The sequence below is a fragment of the Lissotriton helveticus genome, chromosome 10 (assembly GCF_964261635.1).
Source record: "Lissotriton helveticus chromosome 10, aLisHel1.1, whole genome shotgun sequence".
Classification (NCBI taxonomy): domain Eukaryota; kingdom Metazoa; phylum Chordata; class Amphibia; order Caudata; family Salamandridae; genus Lissotriton; species Lissotriton helveticus.
The window spans coordinates 395,166,029-395,193,370 of NC_136071.1; the positions used below are offsets into that span (position 1 = coordinate 395,166,029).

Here is a 27,342-nt window from a genome sequence, read left to right on the forward strand (position 1 = left end):
CATCAATACGGATATGGTAAATTTTGGTTTACACTCTGGAAAATGTTACTGGAATTCTGGGTCTTATGAGAATTTAGTAACGCTTTTAAACTTTACGATAGAGAATTTGTCCTGCTGGGATGGGAGGGTACTAGTGGGATTTGCAGATTTTTTAGAATCAGTATCTTCACTAGCTAAAAAGAGTCCCCCTGTTAATAAACCCTTAGTAGTCCCTCAACCGCTTCGGGCATTAAATAAAGAAATAAATAAAATATTAAGGGGACAATATCTATCTTTTAGGCAGGAAGCTAGCAAGAAATTAGCACTCTTAAAAAGAAGGAGATCCCGTCTAAATGCTAGTTTGAAACGAAATAAGGAGGATTCCTTATGGATTCAGCTTAGGGAAGCTGTATACAATGGCAAAGCAAAGTCATTTTGGACATTAATTGGCAAAGGATGCGGTACTAGGGCTAGCCCCACGCCTATTGCAATTGATGAGCAGATTTGGGTCCAATTTGTTGAGAATTTATATAGTAATAACAATTCCCATTTAATTAAGGATGTTTCCTATGTTGACTTTCGTATGTATGATTCCCCCTCGGAAAAGGAAATAGAATTTGCCATTAAAAATATGCGCTCCTCTGGCGCGATGGGTCCCGATGAGGTTCCCATCTCGGTTTTAAAACAACAGGCGGAGCTATGGAGCAAAATACTTTTTCCTGTGTTTAAATCCTGTTTTGGTAGTGGAATAGTCCCCTCCTTCCTGGAAAGGGAGTATCCTTGTCCCTTTATATAAAAAGGGGGCAAGGGACCTCCCTCAAAATTATCGTCAAATAGCCTTACTTGACGCAATCGGTAAGGTATTTGCAAAATGCATTCTCACTCTAATTAACGATTGGGTAATTGAGTTTAAAATCCTGCCCATTGAGCAAACTGGTTTCAGGCAAAATCATGGAACGTTAGATAACTTGACTGCACTCCAGGTTATCACGGAAAAATATGTGAAAGTTCGTGGAGGGCACGTATATGGTGCATTCATCGACTTCTCCACGGCATTTGATAAAGTGGATAGAACTACGCTGTGGAGAAAGCTATTCGACCTAGGGATGCCCCCCTTTCTTATCACTTTAATCCGTGCGCTTTATTCAGATACCTGGTGCAGAGTGCTTCTTGGCGGTGAAAGAGGTTTATCCAGAATAATTCCCACTTCCAACGGGTTAAAGCAGGGGTGCCTTTTAGCTCCTTTGCTTTTTTCTTTATATACAGTTGATCTTCCTCTGGCTCTCTCAGCATGCTCGGGTATTGCTCCGTCCTTGGGGGGGACCCCCATTGCATGCCTTATGTATGCTGATGATATTTTGATCCTCGATCTAACTCCAAAGGGCCTGAATAATCGCCTACAAGCTCTTCATGAGTATGCTGAAAACCATTATTTATTGATAAATACGGAAAAAAGTAAAGTGATGTGCATGTCAGGAAGGAAGAAACCTAAATTTCCCAACTTTCCATGGACAGTAGGGGGCCAAAAATTGAAAACTGTGAATTCTTATACCTTCCTTGGTAAAATTGTGCTGAGTAATTTAACTGAGAAAGCTCATATGGCCAATAATTCGCGGAAAGCTGTTTCGCAGGGAAAGAGTTTGGTATCCTTGTATAAAGCTACCGGTAGAAGGCATTTCTCTATACTATTAGATGTATTTAGAGCAAAAGTTCCTGCCTCCCTTCTTTACGGAATAGAGTTAATTGACCTAAAAAATTGGAGCGCCTTAAACTCCGCGGAAGGAAAAATTTTACGCAGTTTATTATCTGTTAGCACAGCGAACTCAACTGCGGCCATAAGACAGGAACTCGGTTTACGAAGCAGCTGGGTCCAGGGACTTGCCGGCATCGTACGCTGGGTTTCTAGTCTGGCAAGGAGTGAGCCTAACACCTTAAGACATCTCCTAAAAAGTGAGCTGTTGGGAAACTTTAATAATTTCTCATCGATTGTAAAAAAATGTAGATTCGCTGTGGGCCAATTGCAATTGGATAAGGATGTTTTATTTTCTTTATCTCCTTATCAGTTAAAATCTCTTCTGAAATCTTCTACGTGGGAATTAGGTTTCAGATTAGATAGAGATTCGCGGAGGGTGAAAAAAGGCGGTATGCCGGTTATTGAGTCCTGTCTTTTGAGGAAAGCTCAACCTTATATTCAATGGAATATTCCTCATGGCGTTAGACGCCTAATGTTCTTAATAAGACAGGATTTGCTTCAGTTGAAATCTCTACATTCCAAATGGTATGGCCTGTCACCGATTTGTGATTTTTGTCAGATGTTTGATCAAGATATGTCCCATGTTATCTTTGTTTGCCCAGCTTTGATGCCCTTTAGGCGAAGATGGTTAAGACCAATTTGCCTTCAACTCAACATTTTGACTGCTTCTGCCTTTCAGGCGGCTTTGATCTCCCCGCCAAATGAAATGTTCTGTTTTAAACTGTACAAGTTTTTTAAGTGTTTTTTGGATTTGTATTAATGCAGTGTTCCTGATGTTATAACTTTCCTTGAAAATTTTTTGCTTTTCTGTATGTATATTTGATGTCTTTTATGTGGACCTCGTAAAGAGTTCCGTTAACATAATAAACTAAACTTGAAACTTGAGGTAAATATAAATCTGTGTGGGTATGTCATTGTGTCGTTTCCCTTTCTCACCCTTCCCAGGTATCAATGCCTAAAAGAAATCTCGTAATATTTCTACATATCATTGCATTAGTTATTATTTTCCTAATTGAAAAGGCTTTAACTGCGCTTGTATGGACTCTGACATTTAAGACTTTGCATAGATAAAGTGTTTAAACTTTTTCCCCGAGTCTGTGGTTATTTTACGAAGGTAAATGATATTTCCTACCTATTATCCTAACACCCTTTGATCCCTTAGGACTTTAAATACAGATGACAAGGATTGGTAAGTCAATGTGTATAGGTATAAGTCCTAAAGTGAATAAACCTGATAGGCAAGAGGGTAAAGGCAGGGTTACCTGTTCAAAGTGTATATGTTTATGGGCCCAGATGAGTATGGTAATTGAGCAGGTAACTCCGCCCGCCATCAGTATTACTTTGGTGGCAGAGTAGTGTCTAGGGTTTAGTTAAGATAGGTAGTTAGTTGTGTATTGATTATTGATTTTGTATTGATTTTATGTATTAACCAAAACCCGTTTGTATTGTTAAGTGTTGTCTGGAAGCCCCGGGGATATGGAATAGCGGGTGGTAAATGGAAGCCACACTGCGGTGTGGTCACTTGTTTGATGAAGTAAGTGTGTAAAAGTTAGGTAGAACTTGAAGCAGTAATTAGGGGTTTCTGTATAAATGTGTGAATAAGTGATTGCAAAGGAGTTCACTGGTGAAACTTTGGCCATATATCACCTAGAACGGGTAAGCCTGAAGGAGTAACAGGTTTTTTAATGCTTGCGTGAAGAGTAAGAGAAAGAGATTTACTCGCAGTGAGTCAAGGGTAAACAGATAGGATTTACTTGCAGTAAAAGAAAATTGTCTTTCCTTTCAATTTAGTCAATCAAGCACAGTGGCAAATGTTTCTATGTTGTTAATTAATGAATGTTGCCATCAAAAGTGAAAAGAATTAAGTTTTCATATTACCTTGCAAAGGAGGGAGTCAGTCGCGGAGCTGCGCTTACGTCACAGGGAGCCGCACTGGTATTGGTTGAGATAGCGGGTGTGTAGCTGAGGTAAAATTGTAAAGGAGGGGTGAGTGCAGGAGCGTGAGAACTCGTCTCACGGGAAAAGCCGCGCAACTATTGGTTGAATTCATTTGTGTTCTAAGTGTTGATTGGTCACTAAAAATAATAAGCGTGCTGGTATTGGAAGCATTTAGGTAAACCATGGAGTATAGCTACAAATTAAAATTTTCGGTTCAGATTATATGTAGCATATAGATCCAGCATTTATAGGAAATCGTCCGGATAGAAAATATTTAGGATTTGCAAAAGAACAACAGATTAGTGGGAGACCTTAGATCATGTACGGAGAAAAGAGAAAAATTTAGTTTTTCAAGAAAATAAAGAATTATTTCAAAAAGGATAAAGCAATTAAGACAAGAGAAGGGATTATTATTCCACCACCAAATACGCCCACATCATACATGATGTAAGAAAGAGGCTACCACACCTGTGTGTGGTTAGAAAACTGGATGGAGTACACTAAAGATGACGGGATTTGGCCTTTCCAGAAAATTGTACTTTTAATGGTAGAATTTTGTACAATTTGAGGACAGGCATGAGTGAGTTAGATCCCAGACCTAGATTAACACAGTATGAAGCATTAGAGGAATGGGAAACAGAGGCTTCTGAGCTAGATAGGGCCAGAAGTGACAGCAATTTAAGTAAGTTCTACCCCACATTTCCTAAAGAGACAAGAGATAAACAAATGAAAAAACAGAGACAGTCCATGTTATTGGAGGGATTGTATCCTGTATTGATCCTAGAAGATCTACCAGAAAGTAACAGTGCAGAGAAAACGATAAAAATGTAATGACTAGTGGGGATTCAGAAGAGGATTACCTAGAAGATTTATTGATGAAAAATCCACAACCTTATCATAAGGAAACAAGCAGTGTTAACCCTAGTGCTCCACATTCTTAAAGCCACCTTTAATTCCCCAAGTAGTACATGAGACCACAATATAAAAGGTATTACAGGAAAAAGAAAGAGAAGCAATAAATAAACAGAGAAGTGAGTTAATTCAGAAAATTACCCAATTGAATACGAGTCCTGAAGACCTAACATTCCGGTAACTATAGGTCCTGTTTTTCCCTTGTACGGAGATAAACAGCCCTGTCCTAAAACTCCTGTTCTGACTACACCTGTAGTACAATCAAGAAAAGAAACCTTGATAATCGATGACCAGGCAAGTGAGTGTGAGTCAGTAATTTCCCTGATCGATCTGCCTAATATGGAACCTGTGGGTGGTACGATCAGAAAAAACACCCCTGAGAGCTCTAGAGAGGTACAGATGGAAACTTCTACAGGAACGAGAAGTGCCACAGTAGAATAGAAAAGCCAAAATCCCAGCCAAAAGTATTAGACGTTTTTAAATTAAGAGTCAAATTAGAAGAAATGATTACTGGAAATGTGGGATTGGAAAGGTTAAGTACATTCAGTGAAGAAGAGTTGTTATTCATATGCAGGAGTATCACTTGAAATACAAAAACGTTTCATGAGAAATTAATGAATTAGGCCTCTGACATGGGAATTGACATGGGTAAATCTAAAGTGTTACAGAAACCTTACCAAGCTGAATTTTCTGACAAAGATTTAGAAAACATGAATGTGTCTGGACGAAAATTGCAAAATAAAGAATTATTGTCATTATTGCAAAAAATGGGGTGATTTAGACAGATGGAAAGCTAGATGGACAAAGAAAAAGGAAGAAGCTCAGGCAAATCGTACTTCGTCTGAGTATTTAATGAAAGAACCAGAGAAGGTGGAATGGGTGTGCCCAATGAGAGAAGTGCCAGGAGGACAGTATTTGCATGTCCCATGGTCCCGACAGGATATTTTGTCATTCACAAATGACTTCCCAAAACTAAGAGAAAAACCTGTAGAATGGCACAGGCAAGTCAAAAGATTTGTAAAGGTTTCAAAGGTATTGTTAAAAGATTTAGATGGTTTATTCGACATTGTTGTTCCTGCAGATTTGTGGACAGAATGTAAAATTACAGTAAATTGGCCCAATGATGAGTACCCTAGAGACCCAAAGACAAGAGCCCTGTCAGATGATGTCATGAAAAAGTACCATCAAGTAATAACTTATTTAAAAGGAAAGGTTCCTCCTAAAGAGACAGATTGGACGAGAATAGACAGAACTACCCAAAACAAAGATGAATCAGTGCATGCATATTATGGACGCCTTTTACAGGTATTCAAGCAGTACAGTGGGTTGGAGAACATTGATACCAAAGACATGGCACATTTTATTTATCGTTTTGTGTCAGGGTTAAGCCCAGAAATTTCGCAAATGATTAAAGATCATAAAATCTGCTGGCAGGCAAAGCCGGTCGATGAAATTCCCAAATATGCAAAATATTGTGGGGACGAAATTGACAATAAACGAAAGAATTTAGAAGAAAAGGTAATGTAGGCCCAGGTAAAACTAGCAGAGCAAAAGGAACTCCAGTTGAGCCAGCTGAAAAATAATTCAGGGAAAGGAGAGGGACAAGGGGAAGGAAGAGGGGGCAGACCCAGGGGAAGAATGAACAGAGAAGAGACAAAGAAAAAGTTTCCCTGTCATGGGTGCGGAAAATTGGGGCATTGGAAGAACGAGTGTAAGGCTGTACAAAGTAATAATGTTCAAAATGAAAATTTAAATCCGCAGACGCAGAATGAGGTGTCAAGGAAGCAACAGCAACAGGTAATACAAAACCAGTTACCCCTTGCCCAGATTTTGGGAGCCAAGCCAAATACAGTGTGGCTAGCACAATCTGGGATGGAAATAGTAAGAAAAACTCAGTGACACCACAAATCTTTTGCACGACACATTTTTAGAAGAAGACAGTTACTAACGGTGCCGGAGAGGGGAGGAAGAGGAATGCGTACTTGGCGCATCCTTGCCGGTAGATCAGTCAGGTCCATACATTGAGGGAAAAGTGGAGGGAAATGATGTTACCTTTTTGTTGGACACTGGTGCTACCCGTTCTACTGTGAGAACAGCAGATGTTCCAAACCTACCCCTCTCGGGAAAGGCGATCCAAGTAGTGGACATTTCTAATAAACAAATTAGGACCCATGTCACAGATCCAAAGGAAGTAAGAGTAGGAAATTTTAAAGAAATGCATACGTTTGTCGTATGTGACTCCAGTCCAGTAAACCTGTTAGGACTTGTTGTGCAAAATGAACTGCACAATCTTTTGCACCCCAAGTGGTGTTGAAATTTAGACCCCCAGATGAAGACGGAATTTATAAATTAATGCGGGACACGCGCGGGCTCGCCCGGACAAAGCCCGGGCCAAGAGCGGGCCCGTCCTTGCCCGTCACTGTCCGGAAGAGGCCGGGCTGGGCCAGGACTCTTGGTTTTGGACGGTCATGAGGGCTAAATGTTAATTGACTGTTATCCGGTATTCATTTTCCTTTTACTTGTTGATTCATCAGGGATATAATTTTTGTGTAAATATCCTATTGTATCTATTGCCTGTTTCATATTGAAATAACTATCCTGGGTATTGATCTAACGAGTTTGTACGTTGCTTAGAAAATGGGGAAAAGAAAACTATATACCACCCCACCCGGTCATAAAGTAAACAAGGCCAAAAATTCTAGTACATCGCTTATGAAGTACTTGTCCAGGGTGGCGGGAGTCCTGGAAAAACAAATCTCTAGCGTGGCAGGAGAACTAAGCAAAGAGTCATCTGGACATACTAACTCATGTTCTAGCAGTCCATCCCCGCAGGGCAACCCAGAAGTTATCATAATCCCCCTACCTGAGGAAAGAGTGATATCGCATAACAGTTGTATACAATTAGATTGTGATGAGATCTCACTGATTGATCCAGAAGACACTATGATAGATGATCAAAAGAGCCTGTATATCCAAGAAATCAGCCATTGTGGCTTTACCACCACAACTCTAAAAGGGATAAACATAAACCAACTAAGATAGCGAGTAAGGAAATTCCAGTAATTTTCAACCCAAAAGAACGCGTAAAAGGTACATTTAATAAAGGATTAAGTAATAAGGGAACAGTTAAGGCCCACCTAGTGCTGATACGGGATGTATTGTAAAATCCATTGAGGATTTGACCATTTTTGTAAAGGATGCGATTAGTACTTTGGGAAAAAAGCTCGATGTAATTGAGTCAGGCTTGTCAAGAATGATTGGACATATAAATGATACCAATACGCAGAACCAAGAATCATGTAGAGCCAGGGGTCCAGCTTTTGAACATAACTGTCCCGCACTAGACCACCCTTTAAGATGTGATAAGCATGCTGTTCAAGTGGAAAGTGTAAGCTGCCAGGGGAGATTGAAGCCAGATAGTTCTAAGGGTCTAGAAGTACAAGGACCAAGGGAGGCTACAGAGAGAAGGATTGCAAATGAATTGAACCGCATAAAAAGAAACCACCCACCTCCCAGTAATAGTTGCTTTAGATCAGCTTCTAGTACAGAGGTCTTCAAACTTTTGGATTCCGAGACCCCCCTGTCAACATTTTCAAGCGTAAGGACCACCTCCTGACAAAAATTTCTAAACCTCTAGGTCAGAGGTCTTCAAACTTTTGGATGCCGAGACCCCCCGTCAACATTTTCAAGCGTAAGGACCCCCTCCTGACAAAAATTTCTAAACCTCTAGGTTATGAGGAAGGTGGGGACCAAATTATGCGACAGGCTTGACTAAATTGTGTGGGAGTAGAAAATGTAAATAATGTTCTGTGATGCTGCGTATTTTGGGGTAGTAACGCAATGAACTTGTAAATCTGCCCCTATGCACATTACGAGCAAAACAAGTACACAACTCATTCAATTCTTTATCGATCACAATTAGACAGTGTTGCTTCACGATTCACAATGAACTTAAATAAATACTTTGTGCCTATTTAAATGGAAGATGAGATTGTCGACATTAGAAAACTTAGTGGCATATTTACAAAGACAGAGTTAAAATTGTCGTCGCTTTAACGCCTGCAAAGTACAACAAAAACTCCGAAAATGGACTTCATAACCCTTTGTTATCTTACCGGAAGATTTTCTCAACATTGCAGTTTCCTATGCAAGACTGGGAGCCACCCCCCGGGGCTATAAAATAAATAGTTGTGGGGGCTCCAAGGCCCCCCTGTAAAATTAGAAGTGTGGGGACCTCAACGACCCCCCTGTGGTTCTCAAAATCCGGACCCCGTTGTTCTTCCGATATCGAGGTCCAATACCCGTGTCACGAAACCTCAACGTACCGAGACGATTTTTGTGTCTACGAACCGATAATGATTAGGACATCATTCCTATGTATTTGCGTTACAATCGAGGGTTGCCAACACCCCTAAATCACAGTTTCCGTCCCATCCCCTAAACTCCATTTTGTGAACGGCATCCATCTTGCATCTTGCCCTCATGATAAGTCAATTAAAGGTCGAGCTTGATCCAAATAGACACGTCCACCTTTCGTGACTTTCCCCTGACCTGTCCCAACTGACTCCACTGTCTTCGGCCAAACCTGTTTAGGCAGCTCCTCGCCCAGTGGCCGAATGCGATAGCATCTATGCATAACATTCCACGAACCATTCACTACATACAGACCATGCTTTCTGCAAACATGCACCTGTCCACGTTCCTTGTTAATGGCCAGGTTTATGACTGGGTTACACCTTTCTTTATTGAGGTTTCATCGATATCTGATGGGAGTTCCAGGCCTAACTGGGTAATCTATCAACGAACTGGACATCTAAAATATGGGCTTGCTTGCATGACTTCGCTCTTTGTATTATTGTAGAAATATGTATATTGCCATACCATAAACTCAACAATTCTTGCTTGAAGCCATGTATCTTGTATATAAGGAGAAGGCTGGTTCTGTAAAAACGAACAGTCTCCCAAAACCTACTCTCCGTGTGGTGTACTTCTGGGACACGTGTTACTTGGTAGCTACCAATAAAACTTGATCTTTGACTGCGATAGAAGACTCATTGTTTCTGTGGTCCGGAACAAGGGAGAACTCAGAGGTCTTCGGGTGTTATCCCCTGACGCCAGCGGGTTCCTAAAAACCAGTTACCTCAGTTGGCGCCCAACTCGGGGCGATATCAAGCGGTGACGGTCCAAGCCAGATGTTCGTGAGGAGCTTCGTGTGAAAATTCCGGAGGACGGCCAGCCACTTCAGCGACCCCTGTATGTCGACGTGGTTCCGAAGGTCTTTGCTGCGAGGTTCCCCGCGTCCCGACGGCTACGAAGGACTGCTGCCCTGACTATCGCCTTGTTTTGGACCCAGTGATCCTTGGTAGAGCGAAACGATAGACGAGTCTTCTAGCGACGTCACAGATCTTCAAATACTTCAGTTAAGTATAAGTGGAGCGTCTCCCAGACCTTACTTTGTCCTTAGTTTTTGGTATCCTTGAGATACGACTTGATTTGGTACTTGCAAGCCCCAAAGCCGAAGGACTCGTGTATTCACGAGAAATATCGTAACAGATAATCCTTTGAAGTTTGAAGCTAGACTAGTGAGCGAAGATGCCTGGTTTTAGCAGACTTGGAAACTTGTTTTGTCTTGGTTGTAGTAAGGACTCCCAATTGGAAGATTCTTGTCCGGTTCCTCCAATTGGAACTCCAACGTATGAACTCTATGTGAAGCACGGCGTAGGTCCTATAACATATAACGAGGTATGGATAAAATACACCAGCAAGGATGGTGTTTTAAAATGGCCCCAATATGGTAGTTTCGACCAAGAAATATTAGATAACTTAGAGGTCAAATTGTTCAAGAAGAAAGCCCGGCCGGCGATGTTTGACTCTTTCTGCTTATGGCGCAAAGAAGCCAAACAGAAAGAAATAAGATTAGCAAAAAAGAATAAAAGAGGTATGTCAATGGTGCAAGCTGCCGTTGCATACAGAGATAACGAGGAAGAACAGGAGAGCGAACAGATGCTTAGGAGCAAGAAACTAGCGATAGATAAATGTTACCCGATGCTGCCAAATAGAGGAAAAGGTCAAAAGGAAGGATCCGAGAAAGATCCATTAATGTCCCACCTATTAAATTCTCCGCCACCCTATGCACAAAATGCCACAGCACCTCCGCAACCTTTAGTTGCACCTTTGGTAGCTGTAATACAGGCTCCTTTACCGCAGCCACCGGCTACTCTTCAGCTGGCTCCTGTTTCTTTGGCACAGCCTCCTCAAGGCTCACCGATCACGTCTACTTCTCCTACCGTTCCTTCTAAAATTTCGCCTAGCGCACCTTCTAGTCTCTCTGATACTCGTTCTACGAACATTTCTGTTTCTGCTTTGCGTGACTCTGTTCTACTACCAGTTATTCCTCCACTTTCACCTTCCGTCTGGCATAAAATGGCCAGCATTGTTACTAACTTTCCTTCACCAATTTTTCGGTCGCCTAAAACGACCCCTAACACGGAACGAAGACAATTGCGAAGCCAAATGCCCGATTATCAGGAAAGGGAATTATTGAATAAGTTAGCACGGAATTGGGCTATGGATACAGCGAGATATGATGTAGAGTCTGTCATGAACGTCTTCCGTCAATGGGATGAACCAACGCAAAGATACGTCTTTGAGCAGATGTGTGTTTTCCTATGTGAGGATTTGGAAGATAATGGTCAGAAGAGCAACCAGCAAGAGTTGTGTAGTGTGCGATTTAAATTTGGGGAGGGTATGATAGTTGGTCCCGACGTTGAAAAAGCAGTTGAGATATTATCACACCGAAGTACGGGTGGTAATTCTGAGTCATCCTCTGACAGTGGTACGTCTAGTAGGAAAAGAGCGAGACAGTACCCCATGAGAGAGGTTCCTCCGGTTTGGAGGGAAGGTGATGCAAACGCAGTTCCACCGGTTCTGCCTCATTTCCAGCGTGTATGGGTACATGTCCCCTGGAAAAGATCCGAAGTTTTAGCACTCAAACAGACACTACCCGATCCCCGTAAAAACCCGACTGGGTATTATAAGGAGTTGTCCCAAACTGCAAGCTCATGTATAATGAATTTAGCGGATATAGACATGTTGTTTGGGAACGTTGTTCCACATCCTTTATGGAGTAAGATACGTCATACGGATCATGACCAAGAATTAGGTGACTCATGGGCGAACATTGCGACTACAGATGCCAGACAAATCGGTGGTTTCAAGCCTGAGCCGTTAATAGCTGAACTTCCTGGTAGAATTATTGCGTACATGAAGACAATTATGCCTGATGTACGTGTAAACTGGGACAAGCTATCCGCGTGCAAGCAGAAGAAAGACGAGAATGTGTCTGACTTCTTCACGAGATTTGAGGAAACTTTCACTGACCATAGTGGTCAGGATATGGCTACCGAGGGTGGCCAAAGACTGTTTGTAGACAAGTTTGTACACAATTTGCTTCCTGAATTGTGTGCTAAACTAAAAGACTCAGAAAATGCTTGGGCTGTCTCTACGTCAGCGCAGATTCTAGCAACAGCCCAGTACTATGAAAATAGGCGTAAAGACGAGCTAGACAAAGCAGACAAAAAGACGAAAGATTTAAAAACTAAAGTTCTTCTCCAACAGGCCTATCCGCCTCGTATGGCTAGCCAGCCCAATTATCAACAGAATCAGCAGTACTCTAGAGACGCGCAAGGAAACAAGCTTTCCCATCAGCGTCCTACGTATGGCCCGAATCAATGTGCGTATTGCAAAGAAGTGGGTCATTTTAAAGGTAATTGTCCGGCTCTTGCACGACGTTTAAACGGTGCCCAAGGTGTAAGGGGAAGAGGTGTTCAGCATGCCTCTAGAGGTAGAGGCCGTGGAAATTTCACTCAGAATATAACTTCTTTTCCGCCTCAGAAATCCATGAATAGCTTTGATCAACAGAGTAATTCATCGTCCAAGTCAGCTCAGTACTATGCTGACGACTATTACACCGAACACGACAATGAGGGTAACGATCGCTAGGACAGCCATGGACAAAGAGAGGGAGTTGTTTCAGTTCCAGTAGATCAGGATGGACCTTATGTCGAGGTAATTACCTCAGGAGTGTCAGAGCCATTTCTGCTGGATACTGGTGCTACAAAAAGTTCTATTATGCACTCAAAACTTCCTGGCGCACCTTTGTCTGGCGAAATGAATGTCTCAGTAGGCTTCTCTGGCGCCCCTGTTAGAAACCCGATCTCTAGTCCTGTTTCCCTTTCGGTTGGCCCCTGTGAATTAGAAGCACCCCTCATTCTTACAACAGGTTGCGGTGAAAATTTGTTAGGATTGGATTTGCTAAAGAGGTTGTACGCGACTTTGTACTGTTCTCCCTCGGGAGTACAGCTTACTTTAGGGAAAAAAGTCATTTCTCCAATGTACTTGTCAAAAGAAGGTATCCCAACCGAATTGTCATCACTTCCAGATATACTGTAGGCTAATGGTTCCAACGATGTAGGTCGTTTAGAGATAGCACCGTATGTCATAACTTTGAAAGCCAACGTCAGATTGCCACGTATTCCCCAATACAAAATATCTAACGAATGCGAGAAGGCATTATTAACGATCATTTATGATTTGATCGATAAAGATGTTATCGAAGAAACAACAGGAAACGTTTGTAACAGTCCAGTTTTACCGGTCTTAAAACTTACTGATCCTTCACAGCCCCCTGTGTATAGGTTTGTGATTGACCTCCGAGAAGTAAATAAGGTAGTTATACCGCAGTTTCCAGTCGTCCCCGACATTACTGCTTTATTGACAATGGTTCCAGCTTCAGCAGCTTGGTTCTCGGTGATTGACCTGAAGAACGCTTTCTTCAGCGTCCCGATCGCCGAAGAGAGTAGAGACCTTTTCGGCTTCAATTTAGGAGGACGAAGCTTCCGCTTCAAATGCGCTCCTCAAGGCTACTGCGAAAGCCCATCAATATTCAGTCAGGCTCTGAAAACACAACTAGACACAATTGTACTGCCAGATGGGTCAACATTGATTCAGTACGTAGACAATCTACTGATCGCTGCAGACACTGAAGAGATTTGCAAGGAAGCTACGTTGTCGCTATTACGTCACCTATGTGACATGAAGCACAAAGTCTCCCTTTCAAAACTGCAATTTTGTCGACAAGAAGTAACCTACCTAGGTCACATCTTATCGAAGGAGGGAAGGAGACTGACACCAGAAAGAATACAGGCAATCACAGAACTAAGTGCCCCAAGGACACAGAGAGGTGTTCGAGCTTTTTTAGGCATTACATCGTACTGTAGACAATGGATACCGAATTTCTCACTACTAGCCAAACCCTTACTGTCACTACTCCGCAAAGACACGCCTAATCCTATGCCTTGGTCTGAAGATTGTCAGACGAGTTTCCTCGAGTTGCGCGATGCATTGTGTTCGGCTCCTGTGTTGGGAAACCCCAACTACAGTAAGCCTTTTACATTGTATGTCCACGAAACAGAAGGTTGTGCATTATCAGTCTTAATGCAACTCTTTGGGGACAAACAGCGCCCATGCGCGTATTTTTCGGCAACTCTGGATCCAGTGGCTAAGGCACTGCCAAGTTGTCTAAGAGCAACAGCCGCAGCAGCTGTCTGCATTCGACAGTCTGCTGGATTAGTCATGAATAACACTTTGATCGTTATGGTTCCGCATGCAGTAGACATTTTGCTAAATAGGACAAAGACACAACACCTTACTAGCGCTCGACTATCCAGTTACGAACTTACCCTGCTAGCAAGTCACATCCATATAAAGAGGTGTGATACACTCAACCCCGCTACGTTATTACCCATCCCGACAGAGACAGACAAGATTGACAAACATGACTGCTGTTTCAGGACCGAGGAAGAGACAAAAGGGAGAATAGACTTACAAGACACTCCCCTTCCCAAATGCAATGATACTCTATGGGTTGATGGTTCATGTTTCAAGTTGCCGAATGGTGATACGACTACAGCATATGCCGTAACGACGTTACACACCATTGTAGAGACTGCACGCATTTCCCACAGTTCTGCACAAGCTGCAGAGTTGATAGCGCTTACTAGAGCATGTGTGCTGGCGAAAGGAAAGCAAGTGAATGTGTACACTGACAGCCAATATGCCTTTGGTGTGGCTCACAGTTTTGGGAGATTATGGCGTGAACGTGGGTTCCTTACGTCCCATGGTGCAAAGATACAACATGGCCAGCTAGTCAATGAGCTCCTTGAGTCACTCACCTTGCCCCTACAAGTCGCCATTATAAAATGCAGTGCACACAAAAAGATTCAGGATGATGTTGGCCGGGTGAATGCATTGGCAGATGAGGTTGCGAAAGAAACTGCAAGGAACACAATGAGTCGGATGTATGTCATGGGTCCCGCTAGATGGATTGCTGATGTAGGAATGTGTGAGGACACCATTGAAAGCGTAAAATCGATACAAGCCGAGGCCACTGAGAACGAGATGAATGAATGGAGAGGAAGCACAGGTAGATTGGATGCGAATGATTGTTGGGTCGAATTATCGGAACACCAGTGATGGTTATTACCTAATGCATACGTACTTGCAGTAGTAACAATGGCTCACGGAATGGCACACATCAGTTCGAGAGGAATATGTAAACTATTGGCCCCAGTATGGCAGAATAGCAATATCCCAAAATGTGCAAAGAATGTGGTCGAAAAGTGTATGGTATGCTTGAAGTACAATCCCGGTAGGGGAACCCCAACTCCAGCTGGTCATTTTGCGCCTCCAACGTACCCGTTCGAGGTTTTGCAGCTCGATTTCATCCACATGGAGAGGTGCAACAATCTGAAATACGTTCTCGTTGTTGTTTGCGCCTTTTCAAGGTGGGTGGAAGCGTACCCCCTTAAGGACAATACCGCCTTATCAACTGCCAAAGCCCTTGTCAAAGAGTTCTTCCCTAGGTTCGGTATGCCTAGAATTGTCTGGAGTGATAACGGAAGTGAATTCGTAGGATGCGTGATGAAGAGAGTGTGTGAGTGTTTAGGCATACACCAGAAATTCCACTCTGCAAATCACCCCCAATCAGCTGGATTAGTAGAGTGCTACAATGGCACTCTAAAACTCAAACTAGCCAAGATCCAAGCCAGTACAGGTCTTAAATGGCCTGACGCCCTGCCTCTAGCACTTTTGTCAACCAGGACGACTGTCCACTCCAGGTTAGGACTTAGCCCCCATGAGATTGTGTTTGGCCGCCCAGCCAACGTCTGGGGAGTGCCAAGACCCAAGAAACTAAGCGAGATAGAACACCCCGTACTGCTTGACTATTTGTGCGAATTGACAACTAAATTGCGTGTTTTACACCAACAGGTTCACAGTTCTTCTCCACCAGCCTCTGACGATCCAGGTCACCTCATCGAACCCGGTTCGTGGGTTTTGTTGCGGAATTTTCAGCGCACCAACAACGGACAACCGAGGTGGACCGGACCGCACCTAGTACTGCTTTCAACAAGATCTGCTGTGCGAGTGGAAGGCAAGAAGAACTGGGTACATGGGACCCACTGCAAACGGGTCCCTCTACCCCTTCCATACGACCGGTGGGTCAACAAAGGACTTGCCGACTCTGAGACAGAATCCGTACCTCGCTTCATCCCTTTCAGCGATGCCCGTTTGAAAGAAACTAGTACCGAAAAGGAGAGTGATCATATTTTGCAAGGACTTGTGTCACCATCTATGCAATTGGACACTACTGAACCTGAAACGCTGTTTGAAGATCACACCGTACCTGGGAAACGACGATACAACCTGCGGTCTAGACAAAAGAACTAATAAAAGTTTGATCTAATGTAATTTCCTTTTTCCCCTAAGAACTATTTTTGGATTTTCAGCTCTCTCGTCCCAAGGGAACTAGCTCATTTTTGATTTTTCGAACCGCCATCCGGTTCTGCTGCTAGGGTCGCGGTTGAAGTCTGGGGAGTGCAACTGGGAAGTTCTAGGTCCACGGTTCTGATTGGTCCACGGGAGTTACCCCGGACTGAGCAGAGCGCGCTCCCTGGGAGAATCAATCAACCACAGCGGGCAGCAACTAGAGGATGGAGTTTCCAAGGGTAGAGAGACCTGTCAGGCACACGAACTTCAGAAAACAGTTATGCACGATACTGTCCAGAAGAAGATTCCTGATACTATGTGTTTTAATGTTATGTAGCATACTTGTGTTTTTTACTAGTTATACACTATTCGTTTTTAAAGTTACCTTTTCGAATGACACCCAGACACCACCTCCTCCCACTATTTCTCCACACTACTTTCACCCTTTACCTGAACACGAGTCTGCCCGAAGACTCGAATTTGTAAACAACTCTTTCATCCAGCTTCTACACCAACACCAGTCCATAATGAACACGTCAAACTGTTGGATATGCGGACTTATGCCACACACAACCGATAAGGGGATCCCATACTTCATTTTGCCATTCAGCTACTATGGTTCTCTGTGGGCTTTCCAGACCATGTTCTTATTCGCCCTAGAACCATACCCGACCCGTTCCGCTGCGAGCGATTCCAGTAACAAGGCACTAATCGCAGGGATAAGGAACATGAGTAGGGATATCGACACATATCTGACAATGCCCAAAGATGAACTGAGTCCCTACACCCGTTGGAATGTGACTAAACATGGTGTTTACCTGGTCAAGAGCCAGGCAGCACAGAAATCCCGCCCAGTTTGGATAGTGCCCCACCGAGGTCACTTATGCTTACAGGGTATTGGTAGGAACCCCACAGCACAGTTGGGAAAGAGCGTTTGCACGGAAACATATGTATTCGCTTCCCGAACTTCCCCTACACTTTTGGCAGCCAAAGGCACGTATTTCGTTTGCCACGACCAAGCCTACACGTGGTTACCCCCTGATTTCTCAGGTACATGTTTTATTTCATTTCTGCTGGCTCCCACCTATACGGCCCGAGCAGATTACCACCGGACAAGGACAGCTAGAGGTGTCGTGAGTAAAGACGACACCGCGGGTCAGGAATTCGCTGACTTCGCAGAGGGTTTTCTGCCATTTTGGGGGCCCATGGCGAACAGCAGAAATATTCGACAGTTAGCGAGGATAGTTGAATCCGCCGTGACTACGACGGCCGGAGCACTTGGCAATTTGACAACAGAACTTCAGTCGGATCGACTTATGACCCTTCAGAACCGAATTGCCTTAGACATCATACTCGCCGATCGTGGTGGTGTGTGTAGAGTCATCCAATCCAGTTGTTGCATTTTCATCCCTGATAACGCACCGACAGTATACCAGGCCATCTCCAAATTACACGAAATATCTGGTTCCCTTCACGTTGAGAAAGGGGATTGGTCCCTGCTGGGGTGGTTCTGGGAGCTGATCACTGCCTGGGGATGGAAAACCTTGATCTTCATTGGGATGATCTTGGCACTTCTGTTCATGTTTTGCTTGTGTATACAGTGTGCTCCTGCACTATGTGGCCTCTGTGCTACCTCGTGTGTACGGAAGCCTGTGTCGCAGGACGAGCTGAGTAACAGAATGATGCTACAGCAACATCTCCACGAATTTCTTCATACCGATTTGGACTCAGATTAGCATGAGTTATTGCCTTATATGAGGGCAAAAGGAGGGTCTGTGGTTCTCAAAATCCGGACCCCGTTGTTCTTCCGATATCGAGGTCCAATACCCGTGTCACGAAACCTCAACGTACCGAGACGATTTTTGTGTCTACGAACCGATAATGATTAGGACATCATTCCTATGTATTTGCGTTACAAACGAGGGTTGCCAACACCCCTAAATCACAGTTTCCGTCCCATCCCCTAAACTCCATTTTGTGAACGGCATCCATCTTGCATCTTGCCCTCATGATAAGTCAATTAAAGGTCGAGCTTGATCCAAATAGACACGTCCACCTTTCGTGACTTTCCCCTGACCTGTCCCAACTGACTCCACTGTCTTCGGCCAAACCTGTTTAGGCAGCTCCTCGCCCAGTGGCCGAATGCGATAGCATCTACGCATAACATTCCACGAACCATTCACTACATACAGACCATGCTTTCTGCAAACATGCACCTGTCCACGTTCCTTGTTTATGGCCAGGTTTATGACTGGGTTACACCTTTCTTTATTGAGGTTTCATCGATATCTGATGGGAGTTCCAGGCCTAACTGGGTAATCTATCAACGAACTGGACATCTAAAATATGGGCTTGCTTGCATGACTTCGCTCTTTGTATTATTGTAGAAATATGTATATTGCCATACCATAAACTCAACAATTCTTGCTTGAAGCCATGTATCTTGTATATAAGGAGAAGGCTGGTTCTGTAAAAACGAACAGTCTCCCAAAACCTACTCTCCGTGTGGTGTACTTCTGGGACACGTGTTACTTGGTAGCTACCAATAAAACTTGATCTTTGACTGCGATAGAAGACTCATTGTTTCTGTGGTCCGGAACAAGGGAGAACTCAGAGGTCTTCGGGTGTTATCCCCTGACGCCAGCGGGTTCCTAAAAACCCGTTACCTCACCCCTCAAACCATGGGAAACACCACCCCCTGGGATATGTGTATTGTGGGAGGCAGACTGCGTGGCCCTCCGCCTGGAGCCCTCGAGGGCCCTGGGGACCGCCATGCCCCAGGGCCGGCTCCTGCAGTGTCCCAGGGAGCCTACCCCCGGGACATTGCTGTTTGATATGAGAAGGCAGGAGTCTCACGGCTCCCGCCCCTCCCATAGCAAACTTAGTTTGGATTTTGAAAGACACAGCAGTTAAATCTATTCTCACTTTCAAAATCCAAACCAGATTGCTTTTCCACATGCAAGTTAGCATCTCCCCATGTGGAAAAGCAATGCAGACTCCTGGAGGACACAGGGAGCCGGCAGGACCGTGGGGACATTGTGGCTCCCTCCACGGTCCCCAACATTTTTTGTAAGACCCGGGGGATAGGATCCCCGGGGATATTAGAAATTACTGATAGTGGCTATTTTTTACGGTAAAATTAAAAGTCGCGCACCCAGCGCAGCGCTCAGTGCGGCCCCCTGGTATGCACGTGCTGGATGCACGACTCAATCTGTAGGGTGCGCGACTCCAGTGCCTTTGGTGCACAACTTCTACGAGTTTGGGAGCCGGCATTGCTTTTCCACATGGGAAACTACTAACATGCAGCTCCCCGTGTAGAAAAGCAATCTGATTTAGATTTTGAAAGAGAGAACAGATTTCCTTGCTATGGGAGGGCGGGATGGACACCCCGGGACACTGCAGGAGCCGGCCCTCCCACAATACATAAAGCCCCGGGAAGTGGTGGTCCCCGGGGCTTTGGAGACTTTGCAGCCCCCCAAAACCATTTTTTCTGTAGCCCCGGGGGGTAGCGAGGCCCTCGAATGCTCCTGTAGGGGGGCCACGCAGTCCCCCTCCCACACTACAGAAAGCCCCGGGAGTGGTGGTCCCACAGTTATGGGGACCTTGGACCCCTGCCCCCACGATTTTATTTTTTTAGCCCCTGGGCTGGGGGGCCCCTCTGGGCCCCTCATAAAATTTAATAATTTTGCCCCCGGTATTTAGCCCCCCTGAGCTAATTATAAAAAAAGCTCTGTTTTATTTTATTTATTTTACGGCAGAGTCTGCACACCCTACACGCAATTGCCGGGTCTTAAAAAAAAACAATGTGGGCCCTGGGGTTCCTTCTGGGACCCCCTAAGCAGGTCTAGAGGGTAAAATTATTTCTACCCTGCCCCCTTTCTACGTTTTGCACACATATTCCACTGACTTCCTCACCCTTGCTTCTACCGATTCACAAAATGGCTGCCAACCGTTCCTGGTTTCGAATGTTGACAACTATTTGACAGCAAATTAGCATTCAGCACGTGATCGGAAGGGTGCGCATATGGTACGATGACGATGTGCGTAGACTCCGCGGATCCACCGCGCCCATAGATATATAAATGATTTTAACTGTCATTTTCTCAGGAACTACTGAACAGATTGACACCATTTAAGCAAAAGGCACAAGTCTGAACTGAGGACTGCCTCTTTGCCAAATTTGGAGTCATTTCATTCAGCAGTTCAAGCTGTAGCTGTGGCTAAAAGTCCTATGGGAAATTGCATGGGGAAAACACGTTTTGGGACCCCCCTTTTTTCTCGGCCCCCACTTGACGAATCACCGTGAAACTTTCAGGATAGGAACGGACCAGAGCTGGCCAAAGGTTTGGAAAATTTCGCAAAGATTCATCAATCGGCGCCAAAGTTATTGGGAATAGAATGTTGCCGCTTTCCTATGCATAATAGGTGCTAACTATAACTACCTACTGGCACCCGCCAGTAGGTAATCTATATATATAAAATCGAAAGTATGTCCGTTTGTCCTTTATTCATTACTACACCATTCATCCGATCGACATGAAACTTTGGGAGGTTGTTGACTACACTCCGCAAAGGTTTCTGTCAAAAACAAATTTAACAAAAATTAAAAATTAAAATGAAAACAAACAAAAAATTGTTAAAAGTTGTTGAGTACACTCCCGCGAAAAATCCTGGAAAAATGAAATGATTTTTTTTTTTTTTTAAATATCGGCCCCCTGGGGCCCTCATAATCTTTCCAATACTGAGCGTTTACAGTTTCCGGTGTGACTCTCTTTTGCAATGACCATCAACAAAGCACAAGGACAATCGCTGCAAGTATGTGGCCTAGATTTGGAGAATCCGTGCTTCTCACATGGCCAACTGTATGTGGCCAGCTCACGCGTCAGAAAACCTTCTGATTTATTCGTGTACACACCAGACGGAAAAACAAAAAATACAGTTTATCCACAAGCACTCGAATAAAGAAACAGAATTAGAACAACACTTTAAAATGTTTGCCATATTAAAATGAATAAGTTTCAATAAAAATGACACAATGTAAATTGAATGTTATCACAACAGGTTACCTTCAATTTCCTTTCTTCTCAGATCGCAGCAAAGCGCGATGGGTAAGCTAGTCTATATATATATATATATATAACAAGCAATTACAATGTAATGGTTTCGCCTTTGTTAAAGTTTGAGCTTTTGGTATTGCTTTTGACAAATGGTCTTTTCTAACTTCTTTGAATTATGTGTAAAACGTTGATGTGTTTTACTTTACACAGAAATATGGATTGCATTTATAATGCAATTAGTTGCAGATGCACAGTGAATTAGAATACACGTTATTTCATAAAGCATGTTAGCATGTTAGTGAAGCCAGGAGTGTGAGAGAAGACAGGAGAGAGAGGGCAAGAAGGAGAGAGTGTAAGATAAAGAGAGAGGGCAAGAGGGAGAGAGATGGAGACTGAGTGCAAGAGAAGAAGTGATAGATATAGAAGTTAATCGCTTCGTGGGAACTTCTTGCAGCCAACACCAGAAACAGACACTTCTAAAAAGAACAAAACAGGCCGACGCGAAGAAAAAAAATAGCACACACCCACCGCCGCGATGACGATCAGAAAAGGGTGGAGAGGGAAGAAATCGCGGGAACGCCCACGAATCTGGTCCGGCCATGACGGACAGATCTCTGTTCCAAAGGGGCACGGGTGACCCTCGGGTCAAACCACTGAAATAGAATGTCAGCTCACTCGTTCAGAATCACCACCATAATATGAAATCCTTCCTCAGAGAGTCCTACTCTTCCCACTACCCCTCCACCCTCAATCCAGCACACGTCCACTGCCTGTGGGAAATTCGAGTAACCACGTTTTTTGTCGCTTAGATTCACACACTTAGCATGGCAATGTAAACATCTGGATTAGGAGGCATGTTGAAATCTTTACCTGCCCCAAGATCTCAATGGGAGTCGGAGGCTTTTAAAGGAGAACGGGGAAATCGCGAGCTCGGATTACCCGAAGGGGCGGGTATGGTCACGGGTTGTAGACAGAGCGCTACGAATTCCAAAGACGAACGCCTTAAACCAAAAGGGCCCGATTCACAAAGCCTTTGCTGTGATTGTACTCTTGGAGAACTCCGGCTTACTCCTGACATTCAGGAGTAAGTCAGGAGTACAGTCACCCCAACTCACAGCAAAACCGTTATGAATCTTGGTCCCTCAGTGCAGGCAAAGAATAAATGCAGGCCCGTGCCTGTCCATCTTTCACTCCTCTGCCTGTCCTTACTAATTTGCCATTTAAATGTACTCCCTGAACGCTAGATTACGCCTCACATTGACGCAGGGTCGCAGAACCAGTCACCTCTCGCAACCTCACCCCTATCAAATAGGTGAGTCGTGACACCTCTGTTTCAGGGTGTGACAGCAACCATCACGTAAGAGAATAAAACACTGTGCCAGATACCACTGGATTAGCCCCTTCAGGTAGTCTCAGCAAAGAGGCCAGGGATTGAATGAGGACACACTCCGAACCACCCTCTGTTCTTTCAAGGTTGGCTGTTGTATGTTTTGCGATTTTTAGACGGCTCGCATTGGTCATTTAAAGGGATTCTGAGCGCTGAGGGGTGACTCCCGGAGCACTGTGTGTTTCCTGCGGCGGAAGAGGCCCCGTGGGCAGATCTAGCATTCCTCCCTAGCCCACAGGTATGGGTGGCTCAGTGGTTCAAGTGTTCCTATTTTCAGGGATTCCCTGGGGTCCCAAGGAAACCACTTGATATTTGCAACCCTGGCCAGACTGATCTGAGAGGCCTGGTAGGGCAGAGGGTCTGCAGAAGGGTCTGTAAAAGCGCCTAGATGCGATCAGGTCAAAGCAAAGAGCGCGTTTCAAAATTGACATTCATGCTGGAAGTGCACTGTAAGGGCTCAATTGCCGATCCTGTGACTACTGAAGCCACCTGTTGCCGGTGATAAATGCTCTGCTGGTTAGTTACTCATAGTTACTACTTTCTTTTCCAGGCTCCAACCCACGAATCTCTGGGAGTTTGAGCAAGGGAGAAACAAGCTCCGCGTGGCCAAACACACGCCGGCACCCAGAGATTCTCACGGACAGCGGGAGGGGGTCCGGGCGGGCACACGGACAGCGGGAGGGGGTCCGGGCGGGCACACGGACGGGGGTCCGGGCGGGCACACGGACAGCGGGAGGGGGGCCGGGCGGGCACGCGGACAGCGGGAGGGGGGCCGGGCGGGCACGCGGACAGCGGGAGCGGGCACAAGGACAGCGGGAGGGGGGGGCGGGCACACAGACAGCGGGAGGGGGGGCGGGCACACGGACAGCGGGAGGGGGGGCAGGCACACGGACAGCGGGAGGGGGGCGAGCACACGGACAGCGGGAGGGGGGCGGGCAGGCACCATAAGACGGGATACACGAGACGAGTAAAAGACGAGCGGGAAAGGCACAGACAGCAGGAGGGGGGGCGGGAAAGGCACAGACAGCGGGAGGGGGGGCGGGAACGATCAAAGCACTCACCTGGACCTGGACTTTCTCCGGAGGCGGTCGGCCGCAGAATGGCCAAACGAAACATGGACTACAAAAAAAATAAACCCCGCCCACCGCCGCATGACGATCAGAAAAGGGTGGAGAGGGAAGAAATCGAGGGAACGCCCACGAATCTGGTCCGGCCATGACGGACAGATCTCTGTTCCAATGGCTAGCCTCCATTTATGGAACTAGCCAATGGAACAGAGGGCGGATTCCCAAGCCACATAGTATTCTCATTAGGTTTTCGCCTGCGCGAAAAGCTGCGAAGTGCGCAGCTTTCACTTAGGCGAAACCTAAAAACGAATGTATGTCTGTCTGTTTGTCCTTTATGCATTACTACACCATTCATCCGATCGCCATGAAACTTAGGGAAGTTGTTGAGTACACTCCCGCGAAGGTTTCAGGGATAAAATTTTTTAATTTTTTTTAAATATCGGCCCCCCAGGGCCCTCATAATCTTTTGAATACTGAAATTGTCAGAGAATTTCCGAGCCTCTTCGACAGTTATGCCCCCCAAATGGAAATCGATTGGTCGATCTACATCTGAAGCACGAAAGAAAAAGGCATTACGAGCTTCAGAAACAGACTAGCAACGGGAAGCAAGATTAGAAGCTATTCGAATACAAACTGCTCAAGCCCGTTCTTCTCAAACGAATGAGCAACGAGAATCAAGATTGGAAGCCGATCGAGTACGCACTGCTCAAGTACGTTCTTCTCAAACAAACGAGCAACAAGAATCAAGATTGGAAATAGATCGATTACGCACTGCTCAAGCCCGCTCGAATGAAACAGGAAAGCAACGAGAATCAAGATTGGAAACCGATCAATTACGCACTGCTCAAGCCCGCTCTAATGAAACAGGAGAGCAACGAGAATCAAGATTGGAGGCAGATCGAGTACGCACTGCTCAAGCCACACTTTGAAATGTTTTCAAGATCAAAATGAATACATTTCAATAAAAATGACACAATGTAAATTGAATGTTATCATAACGAGTTTCCTTGAATTTCCTTTCTTCTGAGATCACAGCAACGCGTAAGCTAGTATATATATATATATATATATATATATATATATATATATATATATATATATATATATATATATATATATCTAGAGAGAGAGAGATATAGCGCGAGCGCAGGGGATGTTTGGGAGATAGTACTTTTTTTATAGTGGTCTTTCAAATCTGCAAGAGATCAGTGAGCTAAAATTACAGGACACAATGCTCTGAAAGCATATAAATAATCAGTCTACATTGTGTGCCCTCTTCTGTACAGGCTTTGCATCTGTCAGTGTGTGGATGTGTGTTTGTAAACCTAGGGTCCTTATTTACTTATAAGGTACATCTCTTTCAGGTTTATAAATGTTGTCATTCGAACATAATGGCAATGATTAGTGGAGCTGATCGAGGACTGGAAATAATTGGTTATAGTTGGATTTTTGGATGATTATTGGTGGACAACCATTGGGTATAATAAGCATATCTACTAGGTTCCACAGTGATAACACCTATATGTATCGGTTGAAATCATTTATGTGCATTAAGTTCAATTGTTTTATTGTGTTCATATTAAAATCCAGTTATAGTGTACTTATACTTTTGGCCAGTCAGGCTTTTAAAATGTACTACTCCTTCTCTTCAGAGAGGTTAACTGGCATAACTCCTTCCAATCACATTGCTTAGTGAACCAACAGCAACCCGGTCTACAAAATTATCTTTAATAAAAATGCTTTGTATATTATTGAACCATGTGCCGTTTGTCATCATTTCGCTAAAAAAAAGTAACGGCAATGACCCCATATCTACTGTTAAGCATTTTAAATTATATTCCATTTTGATTAATGTGATTGCTCCAATATGTTTTATGCAACATGCACACCGACTATCACAATGATCCCTTGTGAGGGACACTCAATTCTCCTGTAAAATTGGCTTTAAGTCTTATTCCATTTTTCAGTAAAGTTGTTAGCTAATGTATTGAAGGTGTAAGACTGGGCACAAATTATTTCAGCAATCTTTCGGAATACACCCAGCTCACTGTTAAAGTCTCTTTACACTATCTTCTGCTTTGACTAGCATGTTTTAAAATTTACAGTTTGTAGCCCATTTCCTACAAACACCCCGGGGATCATACTGTAGCCAAATATACAAAATACAAATAAACATAATGCAAATAAACTGCCTCTTTTCAAATAGCATCAAAATTAAAGACTTTTTTCAAACTGATATTTTAGAAACTATTAATTCCCACCCAGTTCACTGCCTGTCATTATGAGGATGACTTTGGAACGTGCCAGTTTAAACACACAAAAATGGATTTTACAAGAAAACCTGGTGCAGTTCATTCATTTGGTACCTGTAGATTTCTTTTGACACTTGTGACGAAGTAGTACATTCATAGCTCCCAAAGCAACCAATATAAAACCTCAACACTCCCCACTTCAAGATGAGAACTAGGCCACCTACCTCCCTGTCATATCATGTAATGCTCATCAGTAAACTCATCACAATCTACTTTTGCAGAACAGGTAACTAATTCTACACGTTTCAGAGATCATAACAGTTTATTCGTTTTTTTTAAATACTGTTGGTATTTTGTAATGTTTTCGGGACGCTACAAACGTTCTAAGGGCTGGAGAGCAGGACCAGACACTGGGAGAGAGATGACATAAATAATCAATCAGTACATCTTACCAACTGACATCAAGAGGTCCAAATTTTCCTTCATCACATCCTGGTGCAGCTCCTTCTGCCATTCTTCTAGGCACTCCCACTCCTCCTCTGAGAAATGGACCGCAATGTCCTCGAATGTCACCAGTGCCTGAAATACAAACCATTGTCTTCTCAGTAGCTTCAACTCCAACCAAAACTATGTAACATTTGTAACTGTGAGGTTTCTTTTCCATCCTCACCACACAAATTGTCCCCAGCCCACAGTATTACAATAAAGACTCCACCACCTACATGGTTTTCAGCTCCGAATGTCCTCCTAAAAGCATCAGCACTCAAACCAATGCAAATTAAGAAGTTTCTGGCAAGTAGTTATCAAATCTCACCTGCAACACAAACCATTGTAAATGCAAATTGTTCTGTACCAGCTCCAGCCCTTTAAGCTCAAACATCATGGAAAACAAACTATTTCCAGCTCAGTCATTACTGTTCAAATTCTAGCCAGGAGTCATCAAACATAGTGTGGAATAAAATCGATTTCAAGTTTATCTGTGACCAACTGTGAGGACCCTTAGTTTAAAGCTTCAATTGTGAACTTCAAAAACTATAGTCAATAGAATACACTCCCAGCTCAGACCCGTTCATCTAGGACAGCCCTCTAACATCAGTCTGGTGCAAAGTGCAAAAAAACGCACCAATCCTCCAACAGTCTGCGCCTAAACACAACTTGACACCATTATGTT

At 44.1% G+C, this 27,342-nt stretch overlaps 1 protein-coding gene across 3 annotated transcripts in view; it reads right to left on the reverse strand.

Moving 5' to 3' along the window:
* Nucleotides 1–27,342, reverse strand: part of LOC144784166 (uncharacterized) — a 561,738-nt gene that overhangs the window by 442,228 nt on the left and 92,168 nt on the right. For all 3 annotated transcript variants that reach the window (XM_078662839.1, XM_078662840.1, XM_078662838.1), the window contains exon 2: nucleotides 26,624–26,750. In XM_078662839.1, the coding sequence (XP_078518965.1) occupies nucleotides 26,624–26,750 (127 nt within the window). The remainder of the gene's footprint in view (nucleotides 1–26,623; nucleotides 26,751–27,342) is intronic.